This window comes from Amphiura filiformis, chromosome 5 (genome assembly GCF_039555335.1).
Source record: "Amphiura filiformis chromosome 5, Afil_fr2py, whole genome shotgun sequence".
NCBI classification, from domain to species: Eukaryota; Metazoa; Echinodermata; class Ophiuroidea; order Amphilepidida; family Amphiuridae; genus Amphiura; species Amphiura filiformis.
This window is the reverse complement of record NC_092632.1, coordinates 67,105,382-67,120,118: the sequence shown is the minus strand read 5'-3', so window position 1 is coordinate 67,120,118 and position 14,737 is coordinate 67,105,382. Positions and strand designations below refer to the sequence as shown.

The window sequence follows — 14,737 nt, the reverse complement described above, 5'->3', positions numbered from 1 at the left end:
TTGGAGGGGATATTTAGGCATTGGTCCAGTGTACAACAGCTATACCTGTACATGTAGCTCATAATCAGTTTTGTGTATAGTAGGGTGTTATCCTCTGACTGAGGTGAGTAACTTATATGACAACAATGAACCATGAGAGAATTCCTTCCTTTGGAGGGGATATTTAGGCATTGGTCCAATGTACAACAGCTATACCTGTACATGTAGCTCATAATCAGTTTTGTGTATAGTAGGGTGTTATCCTCTGACTGAGGTGAGTAACTTATATGACAACAATGAACCATGAGAGAATTCATTCCTTTGGAGGGGATATTTAGGCATTGGTTCAGTGTACAACAGCTATACCTGTACATGTAGCTCATAATCAGTTTTGTGTATAGTAGGGTGTTATCCTCTGACTGAGGTGAGTAACTTATATGACAACAATGAACCATGAGAGAATTCCTTCCTTTGGAGGGGATATTTAGGCATTGGTTCAGTGTACAACAGCTATACCTGTACATGTAGCTCATAATCAGTTTTGTGTATAGTAGGGTGTTATCCTCTGACTGAGGTGAGTAACTTATATGACAACAATGAACCATGAGAGAATTCCTTCCTTTGGAGGGGATATTTAGGCATTGGTTCAGTGTACAACAGCTATACCTGTACATGTAGCTCATAATCAGTTTTGTGTATAGTAGGGTGTTATCCCCTGACTGTTACAGTCCGTTTCAGTTCTCTGATGGACCCCAATGCAAACAAGCGTCAAAAGAGGCTTTCTTGGGTTATCCAGTGTTGTTAAAACCAAACAAAGCAAATCAAATGGTTGTTATGTAACATTTGAATAATGTCACATTTGAGAGAAGAACAATGGGCCATTCCAGTTGAAATTCATATACCCTACGATGGAAGACACGATACCCTTAATCTTCCGCACAGGGAGTCACACATTCCTGTGTGAAAGATTAAGGTCATGTCTTCCATAGGATGTGTATGGATTTTAACTAGAATAGCTCAATTCTGTCAAATATATGTGATGGCATAATTATATCACTTATACATTAATTCTCGACAGTTCATTGGTTGATTACCATTTATCATTTTTATCATCACCCTTTCCGTGTGATAGTTTTTACCATCATAGTGCTGCACCGTAGTGCTCCTGTGCCAGGCCGTGTGCTGACTCTCAGACTCGCCAATTTAGTTATGGGGTGGACAGCAAATTGTGAATTATGTCACGGCAAAACATAATGTTATGTTGATGAAAAAATGTATTCCCTATCTTAAATAGTGTTTTTGAGTAATAGAATTTATGTATGAGTGATATAAAACAAATATTAACTATCTTAAATTTGTGTAATGGTCGAAATATAATCACTTGGTGAAAGATGTATTGTTCCATTCCATTCCACTTACCGTTCCGGCTTGTGGAATGGAACAATCCATCTTTCACCAAGTGATTATATTTCGACCATCACACTCATAGACAGTTAATATTTGTATACTATCAGATAGAATTGAGATCAATCTTTTAGACTACGCATTTAAGGAGTTCCTTTTGATATATTTCCCCTTAAACGTGCCAATAACATGAATTCCTTTTTTTATTTATAATAGGTACATGAAAGAGACCAGGAAATGGACTTTGCTTTGCTGGTGGTACGCAAGCTTCAGAGAACTAACTCCAGACATGTTAGGGTAAGGTTATAAAGAAAGACGGCAAGAATCCCCAATGAAATAATCAGAATTATTCACTTGCACCTAATCCTAACTTGAAGGCGGGTTAGCGGGGCGCATGACCTGGTGGCATTTGCAATATAGATTAATAGTAATATTAAGAAGTACATTAATATTAAGAAGTACATTACAAGAATCCTATTGGGACTGCATGCAGAGGCACACCGTTGCCAAGGTACTTGCTTGGTACTGTGCAGTACCATTGTAGTACCACTGCAGTATGACTGCTGGTGGGTCCTATGCAGTAGCAGCATCGGTGCTATGAAGGTACTTTGTGTGCACCAATCAGGTGCCTTGGCGATGGTGTGTCTGTGCAGGCAGCTACAATAAGAATCTTATAGTGTACACTGCAGGGTTTTTGTTAAATGCCCCAAGATATGACTCCTCCCGTTTTCCTAAGACAACCCCTAATCATGTCCCTAGTGTGAACCATATTACAATCTTCATACATATCCTAAACATAACCCTAGTTCTGTCCATTACATGCTTAACCCTGATCAAGAATCATTGGCAAAGATATTGGAAAATCTTGTTCAAAATTGTCTTTTGTGTTTATGATGTGAAGTTAAATGTACAGCATTCAAGAATCAAATCTCATTGCACTTAAAACTGGCAGATAATAATCATCCCTTTTCACCATTTCATTGTCTTGCAGGTAATCTTGATGTCAGCCACCTTTGATACCAGTATGTTTGCCCAGTATTTTGCTATGAATATTGGCGGTGAGTTGGTAGACCCTCCCATCGTCAATGTGTCTGGAATCTGCTACGATGTCAAGGAGTATTATGCAGAAGACTTTCCCAAGTTTGGGGTTCATACACCAAAGGTGAGTTGTAATTACATCTCCCACACAGGGAGTGTAGAATGTAGATTTTAAATGGAGACACCCATTCGGGGTAACCCCGCACACCGACATCGCCCGGTTAATAATTACATTATACAGCAGAGACACTGAAATGAATACCCGGGATCAATACACGTGAATGTGCTATGCACAGTTTGATATTCAGACAATAAATCTTTGGATACCGGGGTAGAAAATGATGAATATCTCCCGTAATTTATTTAGTCTAAAGAACCAGATTTTGTTCCTTGCACTTGAATATATGTGTTCAACGGATATGATAGTCGTTAGCTTGTGTCTTGAGAAAGAAGCTTGCGCCTTGAACTCAAAAACTGACAAAAATATTCTGATTTTATATGTGCCAAACTATAGCGCAGCGTAGGCTAGCTGCACTCAGTCGTGGATACAGTCTAAAAGCAGATGACCATTGACCTCATTATGGCGTATACATGCTCACTCACACACAGAGAGGTCAATTACCATGCTATTGTCAGTAGCCTTAGTCGGATGTCCCTCGGCTCATTATGCGTCTCAAACAAAATGGCCAAGCGTGGCTGTGGATTCAACCTACCATGGCGATTTCTGCCATGAAGATATCGGAGCAATGACACTGTGCCCCGTTTCACAGGTACCAATATAACCCAAGACACATGAGGCAATTGCTTTCGGGTGATCCTTGCCTTTACCATGGTGACACTTCAAATATGTAGTACCTGGTACGGCTATCATCATCAGCAGTACCGAAGGGACCATTATAACCCAAGGCAATTTGCCTTAGGTGCCCTATGCCTTTACCTTGGTGCCCCTTCAAATGAGTAGTACCCGGTATGGTCATCATCATCATCGGTATCGCAGGGATCAAAACAATCCAATACACGTAAGACCATTTGCCTTGGGTGCCATGTGCCTTTGCCTCTGCCTCCTGGTCCCATGCCTTGCCTTGGGTGCTCCATGCCTTTGCCTTGGGTACCATGTGCCTTTGCCTTGGGTGCCCCATGTCTTTGCCTTGGGTGCCTCATGCCTTTGCCTTGGGTGCCCCATGCTTTTGCCTTGGGTGCCTTGTGCCCTTGCCTTGATGCCCCATGGCTTTGCCTTGGGTGCCCATGCCTTGCCTTGGGAGCTCCATGCCTTTGCCTTGGGTGCCATGTGCCTTTGCCTTGGGCGCCCTTGCCTCAGTGCCCATACCTTTGCCTTGGTGCTCCTCAAAATGTGTGACTTTGGACATATTCTTTAGCATGTGATTGCCTTGGTGCCCTATCATGATTTAGCCAAATTGCTTTGCAAATGGGTGCCCTCGCAATATGAGCTTAATACCCTGTTACCATGATAATAATCTTTATCCTTATTTTTATTCAGCTACCCAAGTTGAAACTTGATGAACCAGAGATATGCAATGAAGCATACAATCTTGCAAGAAAACTCATCTTATACTTTGATGAGCTGGAGGAAATAGAACAAGGGTGAGTAATACATTTAATATACGTTTTAACATTTTATTACATTTTAACAAAACTTATTGAAAATAAAGGAAGTCGGGAAGCATTACTTTTACATACATGAATTGTAAATTACTACATAAAACACTGGAGTACCATTTGTATTTTTTATAAAATGCTAGCGTGAACAATAGCCCATGAGGAGTGACACAGGCTAAGAACTTATATAGCCACCCAAGCACTATAAAAGAAAAAAAACCACACGGGCCAATCAGTGGTTCACAGTATCTCACTATGTGTTCATATTACATAAAAAGAGATGATGAGTTACCTAAATTGACCTCGCATTGAACTCAACAAACTTTTGTATAAAATGAATAATACCTGTTTGTCCTACACAGATATTAAGTATATTTAAATTTGTTAACCTTTAATATCGTAGAATTGATGAAGACACAGGCTTTGCTCCAGACCGAGGAACAGTTCTAATTTTTCTTCCTGGTAAGATAAATATTGATCAAATATCTTGTTGTATTATTTGGCGATGCTCCTGCACAAAATTAGTGGTTGAATCTAAAATTGTGCATATTTTAAATTGTACTATTTGCTTGGCTGGTGTACCTTTTGAGTGCATAACATAAAAAGTTGCTGCAAATTTGAGTGGCATTAATTGCTTACATCTTGTTTTAATTGTTACTAAATGTTTGCTTTGTGGTACTTGCTTATTACAGGTCTAAATGAGATTCAGAATCTAGATGAGCTGCTGATTGGAGATAGAACATCACACAGGTAGGAAATGTTTGTTTTGTGGTACATACTAAAAAATGACAGGTCTAAATGAGATTCAGTTTGTGTCCCCCCCCGCTGGTTCGAAAACATGGCTACACTACTCTGGATATGTTTAATGGTACATAGGTCTAGTCATTCTGTAGGGAGGAGATTCAAAATAGGACCAGATTTACCCAAATTGTCAGGAATGTGTACCTCTAAATTTACTTTAACACATATCACACATACGATTTCCCACCATTGGTCAATTTTTTATCTTATATATCCATTGTCATAAACTCTGTAACATTGGTACTTCAATACTAATCATTTTATGTTGCATACCTTGCAGACTGTGGATTCTCCCCCTTCATTCCACCATCACAGTGCAAGAGCAGCGCAGTGTGTTTGTAAAGCCTCAGCCTGGATTCCGTAAGATTATCCTGTCAACCAACATAGCTGAAAGCTCTATAACAGTAGCTGATATCAAGTATGGTAAGAATCTCTGCCTTCTGTAAAATCGACTGCTCAGTGTCAGAAGTGGATAAGTGGAATAGCTGCCCTGTGACAAATTTGGCAATTTACACACAGTATACAGGGTGTCCCAGAAAAAATTACCGAGTGAATAAAATTGACCGTAAGTCGAGAAGTAGACATCAGAATCAAACAATTTAAAATGTAGCGCATAGCCTATTTTATTGTGCATCACGAGGGAAATTTTATTTGATTCGGTTGACTGGTTGCGAAGAAATTAACGATTACATAATGCGCGCATCAGTTAAGTTCATTCCAAGTTTGATCACAAGCGCTTTTTTCTTACTCGCTCATCGCTTCCTAAAGTTTGTGTATCTCATTAACTTTAGTCCACATTATTTATTTTATAATCCGACGGTGTTATGATAGTCATGCTTTCACTGAAGATGAGTAACAGTTTGTCCGAGAAAACTTTGATTTCTGCAATTGGAAGCTTTCCAACTTTAATTAGGTTGTGCAAATATGTTATATTTTAACTTTTAAAAGAACATTTGAGCCAAGAATGACAATGATCAAGTGCTTACAGTGTACATGAGATTTTGATACCATGCAACATTAATGTTGAAGTTTTAAAAGATTTAAACTTTGCATTACAATTTCTACGAAATATTCCAAAAACTTTGAGTGTGTTTGAGAAATATTTAAAGCCAGCTGGAATTATTTTATGCAATAATTCTTTATGCAACATTTATATCAGCATTAACGAAAAAGAGATTTACAAGTAGCGAGCATCATTTTACATGCAAGCTTTCATTTTAAATGTCGTGCAGGTTTTCAAATATGAACAAACCTACTTAAATGTTTTGCAAGAAACAGATTGTTTAAAAAGAACGAAAAGGATTTCACAGAACAAAATATGAACCCCATATACATGTAGTGCGCAATGTGTTGAATGATATTTCTTTCAAACTTGGAATGAAGTGAATTGACGCATGCGTTATGTAATCGCTCATTTCTTTGCAATCAGTCAACCGATTTCTGGATTCTAATGTATATTTCTCGACTTACGTCCAAATTCATTCGCCCGGTAATTTTTTCTGGGACACCCTGTAGTGTACTCATCTACACATGGCAGCTATTGCACTAACCCACTATTGGCACTGAGCAGTCAATAAACAAGGAAACAACTGATTAGCAAATGTTCTCAGTACAGATCCAAATAAGTAAAATTAGGTACTCACTAGAAATATTTCGATTCCTATCAGGAATCTTAAAAGATTCCTGTAAAAGATTCCTGATAGGAATCAAAATATTTCTAGTGAGTACCTAATTTTACTTATTTGGATCTGTACTGAGAACATTTGCTAACTAGTGATTTATGAACGATCCTGATGAATTTGTTCTGAAGGAAGCAACTGTATTGTATGTGATATATAACACAATCATAGCATGTGCAGAGAATGTGTGTCTAATGACCTAGAATGACTTCTAATGGTTTTATCTTCACCAGTTATTGACTTTATGCTGACAAAGTGTATGATCTGTGATCCAGAGACCAACTTTATGAGCCTCAAGCTTAACTGGGCATCTAAAGCCAATGCAGTACAACGTAAAGGTAAGCTGGCTGTTGATGTGCAATTCTTACATGCACAGTTAACTGTCTTACTTAGTTGCTGTAATTCATGTGAGTTATCATTTGTGACATTGATTTGATACAAGCTTGATGTGACAAGTTTGTGAGGAATTTGTTTATAATCAACAAGATTTGATCGAGTGAATGAGTAGTATTGGCGTTTGAGATAGCTTTTTCGTTTTGCGAAAAGTGACTCAATCTCGAGGACTCGCAGTACACTGTCACAAATGTATATAGCACATGTTAATCCCCTGAGCACTACCTTGCCGATCTAACATTGCCTCTGATTGGTCAATTACATGATATCTTCACTTTAATCACCAATCAGAATAGAGCTTTGTTAATAATTCACCCTATTTTTTTTGTGTGGTGAAATTACTCTAACAATGTTGCTGATTGGGCCAATTGATACTGAAAACTTCTTTTTGGCCAATAGGCAGGTAGTTCTCATAGGGTTAAGATCTAAGCATATCCACAGTATTGAATATGAAAAAAAAAAACCCATTGACTAATTTTACTTCATTTTAGTCTCAATTCTACATAATCATATTGCATGAAGCACTACTACACCAAATCAAAGGGAATTGTTATGCAAAACAACATACGCATAGCCACTTTTGTTGTGCAAAAGCATATTCTTAGTCAAAGCCTTTGTTATAACTTAATCTTCTAGGTAATAGAATGTCCCAATTGCTTAAATGTAACTGACAAGAAGAGTCCGGTGTAAGGATTTTGGTCCAGAGGATTCAAATTTATGAAGACATGTTCTGTTACAGTGACATTTATAAACCTCATCATTGACTAATGTTGTAAGTTGACAGTTGCGGAAGTATTATCTCAAAAGAAGTAACTTCTGTTGTTTCTTGTGGCAGGTCGTGCTGGTCGTGTGTCAGAAGGCAAGGTGTACAGACTATGTTGTAAAGACTTCTATGAGTTCAATATTGACGAGTATGGAATACCAGAAATGTTGGTAAGTTACCTGCCATAAAAACTCGATAGTTAGCATATGTGCTTACTATCGAGCGCTTTTTAAGCATGCAAACATGAAGAGTCCCATCTACAAAAGTGTAGAGGGTTTTGAGCAGATCATCTATACACATAGTTTTATACAAACAAGTAAACCTGCAAATGTGTGTCTCAACCCCATTAGCTCACTTGGTAAAGCGCTAGACTTCAATTTCATGTTTTCAAAAGCGCTCGATAGTAAGCATGTATGCTAACTATCGAGTTTTTACGGTATTGGATTTATCTGAATTGAGAATGTCATTACCATTTTTGTGGGGGGATGTTTGTTTGTCATTACACACACAAGTTTTATGCTGCTATAGATTTTATCATGTCATCATTCACTAAAAATAGGTCATTACTCTGTGTAATTGCACAATTGTTGGCTATTCATACACTCCTAGATAGTGAGAACCAATCAGAGCCTCCGTTAGTAAATTACTAGCAGTGCATAAATGTTGTACAATTGCATCGGAAGCGCCAAGACTCGCGTAGTATGCGAAGTGCTTTCGGACGCGTTCATTTTACTTGCGGGTTGTTGTATTTATATTTGCCTGCATTTTCCAAATTTTTAGTGACAATTTTGTTATCAAAATGCAAAAATCACAGGATTTTTTTCTAGTGTATGAAATAGGTTAATAAATGCGTATCACTTGTTGCTCGAGAAATTGTACAAAATAATGCACTTGTACTGAGATGTTGATGTGTCGAATGTACTCCCCCCTTCGGGGCTCGTGCATTAGACGCATCAACATCTCAGTACTTGTGTATTATTTTGTACAATTTCACTCCCAACAAGTGATACACATTTATTAACCTATAATGAATTGGAATATATTGCAACCTTATTTTGCTCAGCTATTTGTGGGTTATTCCTTCATGTAATTTTACATGAAATTAGGGTTACATTAGGGTTAGTGTTTGGATTAGGCTCAGGATTAAGCGTAAGGTTAGGGTTAGGATTAGCTTACACAAAATAATTACATGAAGGATCGACCTATTTGTGGAAGCTTTTTTGTGGTGCTATTTTAAAAATTCTATCCAAGTTTAAGCCATTTAAGATCCATGAATTTTCAGCAGAAAACTGTTTAGAAGATTTGAAAACAAAGTTGGCCTAGGCAGGGAAAAATTACACAGAATCTGACTGAATATTAAAATTGTCCACAGTATTTAGTTGCAGTTTGGTGTAACAAAGGCAGTTATTTTACTGTTGATTCAAATGGAATTGAAATAGCAATGTAGTTTTCTACAGAAGGAATGTGCTATTCCGTTTGAAATCCATACACCCCCTATGGAAGACATGACTTTAATCTCTCACACAGGGTGGATGAATTTCAAATGGGACTACCCATACAGTGTCGTCTGCTCCAAAATGAGTTATTCCAGTTGAAATCCATACACCCCCTATGGAAGACATAACTTGAATCTCCCACACAGAGGCTGTAGATTTCAAGTGGAGTCACCCATTCAGGAATCCCAATTTGAAATTCATACTCCCTGTATGTAAAATTAAGGTCATGTCTTCCATAGGGGGTGTATGGATTTCAACTAGAATACTAACCCATTTTGGAGCAGACAACACAACGCTGAATGGGTGACTCCATTTGAAATTCACACTCCCTGTGTGCAAGATTAAGGTCATGCCTTCCATAGGGGGTGTATGGATTTCAACTGGAATAACCCATTGTGGATATCAAATGAAGTAGCCCATCGTTGTTGTTTATTAATCTCATGCCCTTGAATTGTTTCAATTAATTTGTTTCAATTAACTTGTTTCATTGCTTCTTGTGTCTTCTTACATCACAGCGTGCACCACTAGAACAACTGATTCTACAAGTCAAGGTGCTTGATCTCGGTGAGCCTAAAGCAATCCTTGCCTTGGCTCTACAGCCTCCTAAACTAGACAACATTGCTAGGACAATACTGCTTCTTAAAGAGGTGAGTTGCAAACATCAGGTGGATCAACGTGGGAAATGGAACTTACTAATAACTTTGCCCTGTTTTGTACATTCAAAGTAGATGCTTATTTGTACCGTGATAGTCAATAATTATGGAAGAGGAGTTAACACAAATTACCATTAGAAAAGAGAAATGTAGAGTTGTATGATATGTTACACTATCTTCCAGAGAAAAATAGTACTGCCTTGCTCTTATTAACATGCAGGTTATTGAGTGACATTTGTAATGCTTCATAAGCACCGAACACAGCTTTGATACGTCAATCGACCAATCAGACTACCGGTCTGGTGTTACAATTGTGTAATGATTGTCATCGGATTGCATCAGCCGATCAGAGTCCCATTTGCATGTTTACGCTATGTATGCTCACCGCAGGCAGGAAATGTTGTAGTTCTGTGAAAACTGGTGTACTAAATATAAATATCAAACAATATAATTGATTATTGTTTCATAGCAGGTACCCAAAGTGCACACAAGGATTTGGATTGGGTTATTCTAGTTGAAATCCACATCCTCCACAGAGGGAGTATGTTTTTCAAATGTTATTGGTTAGGGTTAATCATTTTGAAACCCATACTCCCTCTGTATTATGGCTTAACCTATATCTTCCACAGCTGGAGCAAGTATTCAAATGGAAGTTACCCAATTTTCTATTTAATTCAAAACTCATACACCCTCTGTGGGAGACTTTAGATTAATCTTCCACAGAGGTAGTGTGAATTTTATTCCCCTATTTTGGTGACTTACTTTGTTCCACAATTTAAGCGTGCACACATGTTTTGTTGTTGTTCCATCTCTTAATCCAGGTTGGTGCTCTGTCAACTCTACGTGGTGGTATAGTTAATCCTCATGATGGAGATTTGACCTTTGTTGGTAAAGTTCTAGCCTCTCTACCTGTTGACATTCGTGTGGGCAAATTGCTTTGTCTTGGCTACGTCTTTGGATGCCTTAAAGAGTGCCTTATCATTGGTAAGTGATTATATGGTTAATATAGCCACATTGATTGCTTCTGTCATCAATAGGGCCATATGGTGTTATTGCATGTTATTTTAACAATTGTTTCAATGATTCGAACAAGTGATTCAGTTGTCATTCAGAAATACTTGCCTGTTCGAGTGTTCCACCAACATGGCTGCCATTCAATTGTTTTGTGATCTTTACTTTACTATCTTCAACAGGGGCTGCACTTTCATTGAAGAGTTTCTTTGCCAGACCATACCGAGAACAACTGGAGGCTTACAAGTAAGTCATACGTCCAAGAATCATTAACTGATTCATGTCAGTAATATGCAAGGTGTTGATTTAAACCAAACCAAATGACCAACCTTATTTAAATTTAAAAGGGCATTTTGTGATCCACAGCCTCATTTCCCCACTTTTCTCAAAAAAAAGTTGAGGTTTTTATACCACTGGAAAGCAATGGCTACATAATGTTTATGTACAAAAAGTTTCTTGCAGATTAATTTGTTTAGCAAACATATCGTCAAAATTATTTGAATTGCGTTCTGGTATACGAGAACGAAATTACAACATGGAGCAGTGTAATGCACTATAATCATGCATAACTCGCAAACAAAAAATCAGAATCAACTGAAATTTTGGGAATAAGCCTTATTTGTGGATATCTACTGAAAATGTAATAAAAAGAGGATGCTAGGATCATGAAATACTCCTTTAATACACAGTTTTTAATTATTGTAGACTCATGTTTTGTCTTGACAGTAGAAGTAAGGTATCTGATTTTTATCATTACTGGTTTTTTTAAACCCTTCTACCTATTTGATTATTCTCACCCGTGTTCTCATTGATGTTGATTACTTTCCTATAGATCCAAGATGAAATGGACCAATAACAGCTTCAGTGATTGCATTGCCATCCTCAATGCATACCAGAGATGGGAGCAAGGCAGGAACAGTGGAGAGTTTAGACGCACTAAGATTGTAAGACATTGGGCTATTCCATTTGATATCCACACTACCCCTGCGGAAGATTTTGGAAATATCTTCCACAGAGGGAGTATGAATTTTAAATGGAATCAGCACATTTGGTAGCTCCATTTGAATTTCATACACCCTCTGAGAAAGATTCAACCTGCATCTTTGACAGAGGGATGGCGAATTTCAAATGGGGCTGCCTAATGTGCTAATTCCATTTGAAATCAATGCTCCCTCTGTGGAAGATATTTCCAAATTCTACCACAGGGGGAGTGTGGATAGCCCATTGTAAAATATTTCAAAAGGAAATAATCATGAGCATGAAGCTATCAATAAACAAATTTCTTTATGTGACTACAGTTAGCTTTGAAAGACAAAATAATTTTACAACGCTTTCTTGTCAAGAATCTTTTGGCTGTAAAATTGAGAGTTTGTTTTTTACTTTTAGCAACTTAAATGTGTGTATGTCATGCTTTTAAAAGTGTTTTCTTTAAAGTTGTGGTATGCAGCTCACATGGTGAACAAATTTTATAATCTTGACCCACAGCGCACATGAACATTGAAATAATGAAACCAGTGCATCTGACTGGATTCGAACTGGTGATAATACTAGCACAGTGCTCTAACCAACTGAGCCATCGACACAGATAACTGAGTATAATAATATCAGCTTAAACTCAAAAGCTGTAGGTTGCTAAGTACATTGTGTTTGCAATGGGTAAAATGCAAATGGACTGATATGATGGTGGAATCAAATATTGTCCATATACAACTTTATTTTCCACAATCAAACTTTAAAATATACAGTGTGTGTTTCTCATATTGGTTGCTGATAATGTATTTTTCTTTGCTTTCACAGAGTGAGAAGAAGTGGGGTGAAGCCAATATGATTCAGATCAATACCATAAGAGAGGTAAGATGTAACATAACACGACAAATGAAGAGTTTGTTTCCAAAAGGGATTAAAGGCCTATTCAGTAATCCCGCCGAAGGTGTTAAATATTCGAATTGTTTATACATTGCCTAATAGTGAATGAATAGTCGTAAAAATTGTCGTTGGGTAGTTTTGCTACTCAAAATCTGGCCAGAAAACAGCCGTATTGACAAAGTTCATTTCTCTACTTAAAGTAGTATAGAAATTACAGATTCATGTAAAATGTCTCATTATGTCATTAATACTGAGGCAATGAATGCTAAACATGATATGTAGAAGTAGAAAATAGAAATCCATCAATAATGTTTATTGAAGATCATGTGGCGGAGGATCACCCTTGTACAGCATTGTGATCCTCCACCACATGATCCTCCACCACATGAGCCACCCCTGACTAATTAGACTTAACGAGTTACAGTAATTAGTACAAATGAAAATCATACATTTTTGTTTCAGAAATTGAAAGGCCAATGTCTAAGGAACAAAATAGTACTAGACAAGCTCATAATAAATATCAAATAAACAAGCTACATGCACGTAAATATGTCTTGATGAGTAAGAATGCAACAGAGCCACCCTTTTTAGGTGCCCAGTATAAAATACATGACCCTAACAAAGATACAATCCTCCGGATGAGCAAATCACTGAATGGGCCTTTAAATCTATTTTGTATAGTTTTTAGAAAATCAGTATTTTTAAAAATTATGTCTCATTATGTTTCATTATTTTATTTTCACTGTGTTTTATGTATTTCTTTATTTTTGGACACAGGTGGATTTAATCCCTTTTGGAAAAAAATTAACACTTTTGACCAATTTTCAGTGATTCACTTTGCCCAAAAATCTTTATTTCAAAGTAAGGTGCATGTGAAAGACAATATCAAATTACACTGAAAACAGAAAACTACATTTAAATACCTCTTACCTTTTTGAATTATAAATGTTTGGTATTTTGTGAGAAAACTGTCAATAGGAACAATTTTGCACATGTTTTGAAACAACACCAATTTTGTTTGTGTGCAATTTTTGAAACAATAATCCCATTTAATTTTACGTTTTCTTGATTTCATTTGATCAAGAAAGAACATTCCTATCAATGTTGTACCAAGATAAAAAGTACATTTCCACCATTTTGGCTTAAAAATAGTGGATCATATTCAACTTTACAAATATTTCCTGAAAATACTGAGGGCCGTAGCTGCAGACCCAAACATGCTACAAATGTGGAACAAAGATTAAATGTGTATATTGTAACTCTTTTCCCATCTTCTATACATAACTGAATTTGGCAAGAAAGTGGATTTTAATCCCTTCTGGATTTAGCTGATTTTGAATTACTGGTTTTTATATTGTTAGTTAGTAATTCTTACAAAATCATGTCAGAAATCAGCAACAAATTATTTTGTTATCAGCCATATATTGGGTATAAAACCTTTGCAAAATAGTTTCCCTACCTATTCACTGAAGAAAAGTTTACGCTTTTAATAATATAAATGAAATATTGTGTCAGGAATTGGTAGGAAAGTTTTTTGACTCATCATGATTTTAAATCATGATTTTCCAAGACATAAGATGTTTTAGCACTCTTTTCTCTGTCTCATATGTGAATTGTATTCATCTATTATTTTTTTTGCCATATATTTTGTAATCATCTGTGCATTGTTACAGGTGTCAGCGCAAGTGGAAGAATTAGGTGATCGTCTGGCTAAATTCAACATCAGACTACCAAGAGGCACCAATAATAGACCCAGGAGAGATGAGGAATATGATCTATTCATACTCAAGGTACACTAGTACTACAACTTTATTCTGGTTTCATACTTTCTGCCGCTTGCCGCGGCATGACGCTTCATCATGCCGCTTGCACTTTTCTGCAAGCGGAGCAGCACGCCGCTGAGCGGCAGCAGCATGATTCTGAAATCCAATGTTATCGCTCTGCACTGCTCCAAAATTGTATTTTGTTCTCATACGTCAGAGCGGCACCGCTCCGAGTTGACCTCAATTCAACTCCTTGGGCAAAGCGGCGGAGTGA

At 37.2% G+C, this 14,737-nt stretch overlaps 1 protein-coding gene across 1 annotated transcript in view; it reads left to right on the top strand.

Annotated features, from left to right (window-relative positions):
- LOC140153596 (ATP-dependent RNA helicase TDRD9-like) overlaps window positions 1–14,737 on the top strand; it is a 62,665-nt gene that overhangs the window by 18,747 nt on the left and 29,181 nt on the right. Inside the window, exons 6-19 of the mRNA XM_072176379.1 lie at window positions 1,600–1,680; window positions 2,375–2,545; window positions 3,920–4,023; window positions 4,442–4,500; window positions 4,731–4,788; window positions 5,120–5,262; window positions 6,752–6,856; window positions 7,747–7,844; window positions 9,686–9,817; window positions 10,645–10,807; window positions 11,017–11,080; window positions 11,667–11,778; window positions 12,632–12,685; window positions 14,374–14,490. Coding sequence (XP_072032480.1) covers window positions 1,600–1,680; window positions 2,375–2,545; window positions 3,920–4,023; window positions 4,442–4,500; window positions 4,731–4,788; window positions 5,120–5,262; window positions 6,752–6,856; window positions 7,747–7,844; window positions 9,686–9,817; window positions 10,645–10,807; window positions 11,017–11,080; window positions 11,667–11,778; window positions 12,632–12,685; window positions 14,374–14,490 — 1,461 coding nt within the window. The remainder of the gene's footprint in view (window positions 1–1,599; window positions 1,681–2,374; window positions 2,546–3,919; window positions 4,024–4,441; window positions 4,501–4,730; window positions 4,789–5,119; window positions 5,263–6,751; window positions 6,857–7,746; window positions 7,845–9,685; window positions 9,818–10,644; window positions 10,808–11,016; window positions 11,081–11,666; window positions 11,779–12,631; window positions 12,686–14,373; window positions 14,491–14,737) is intronic.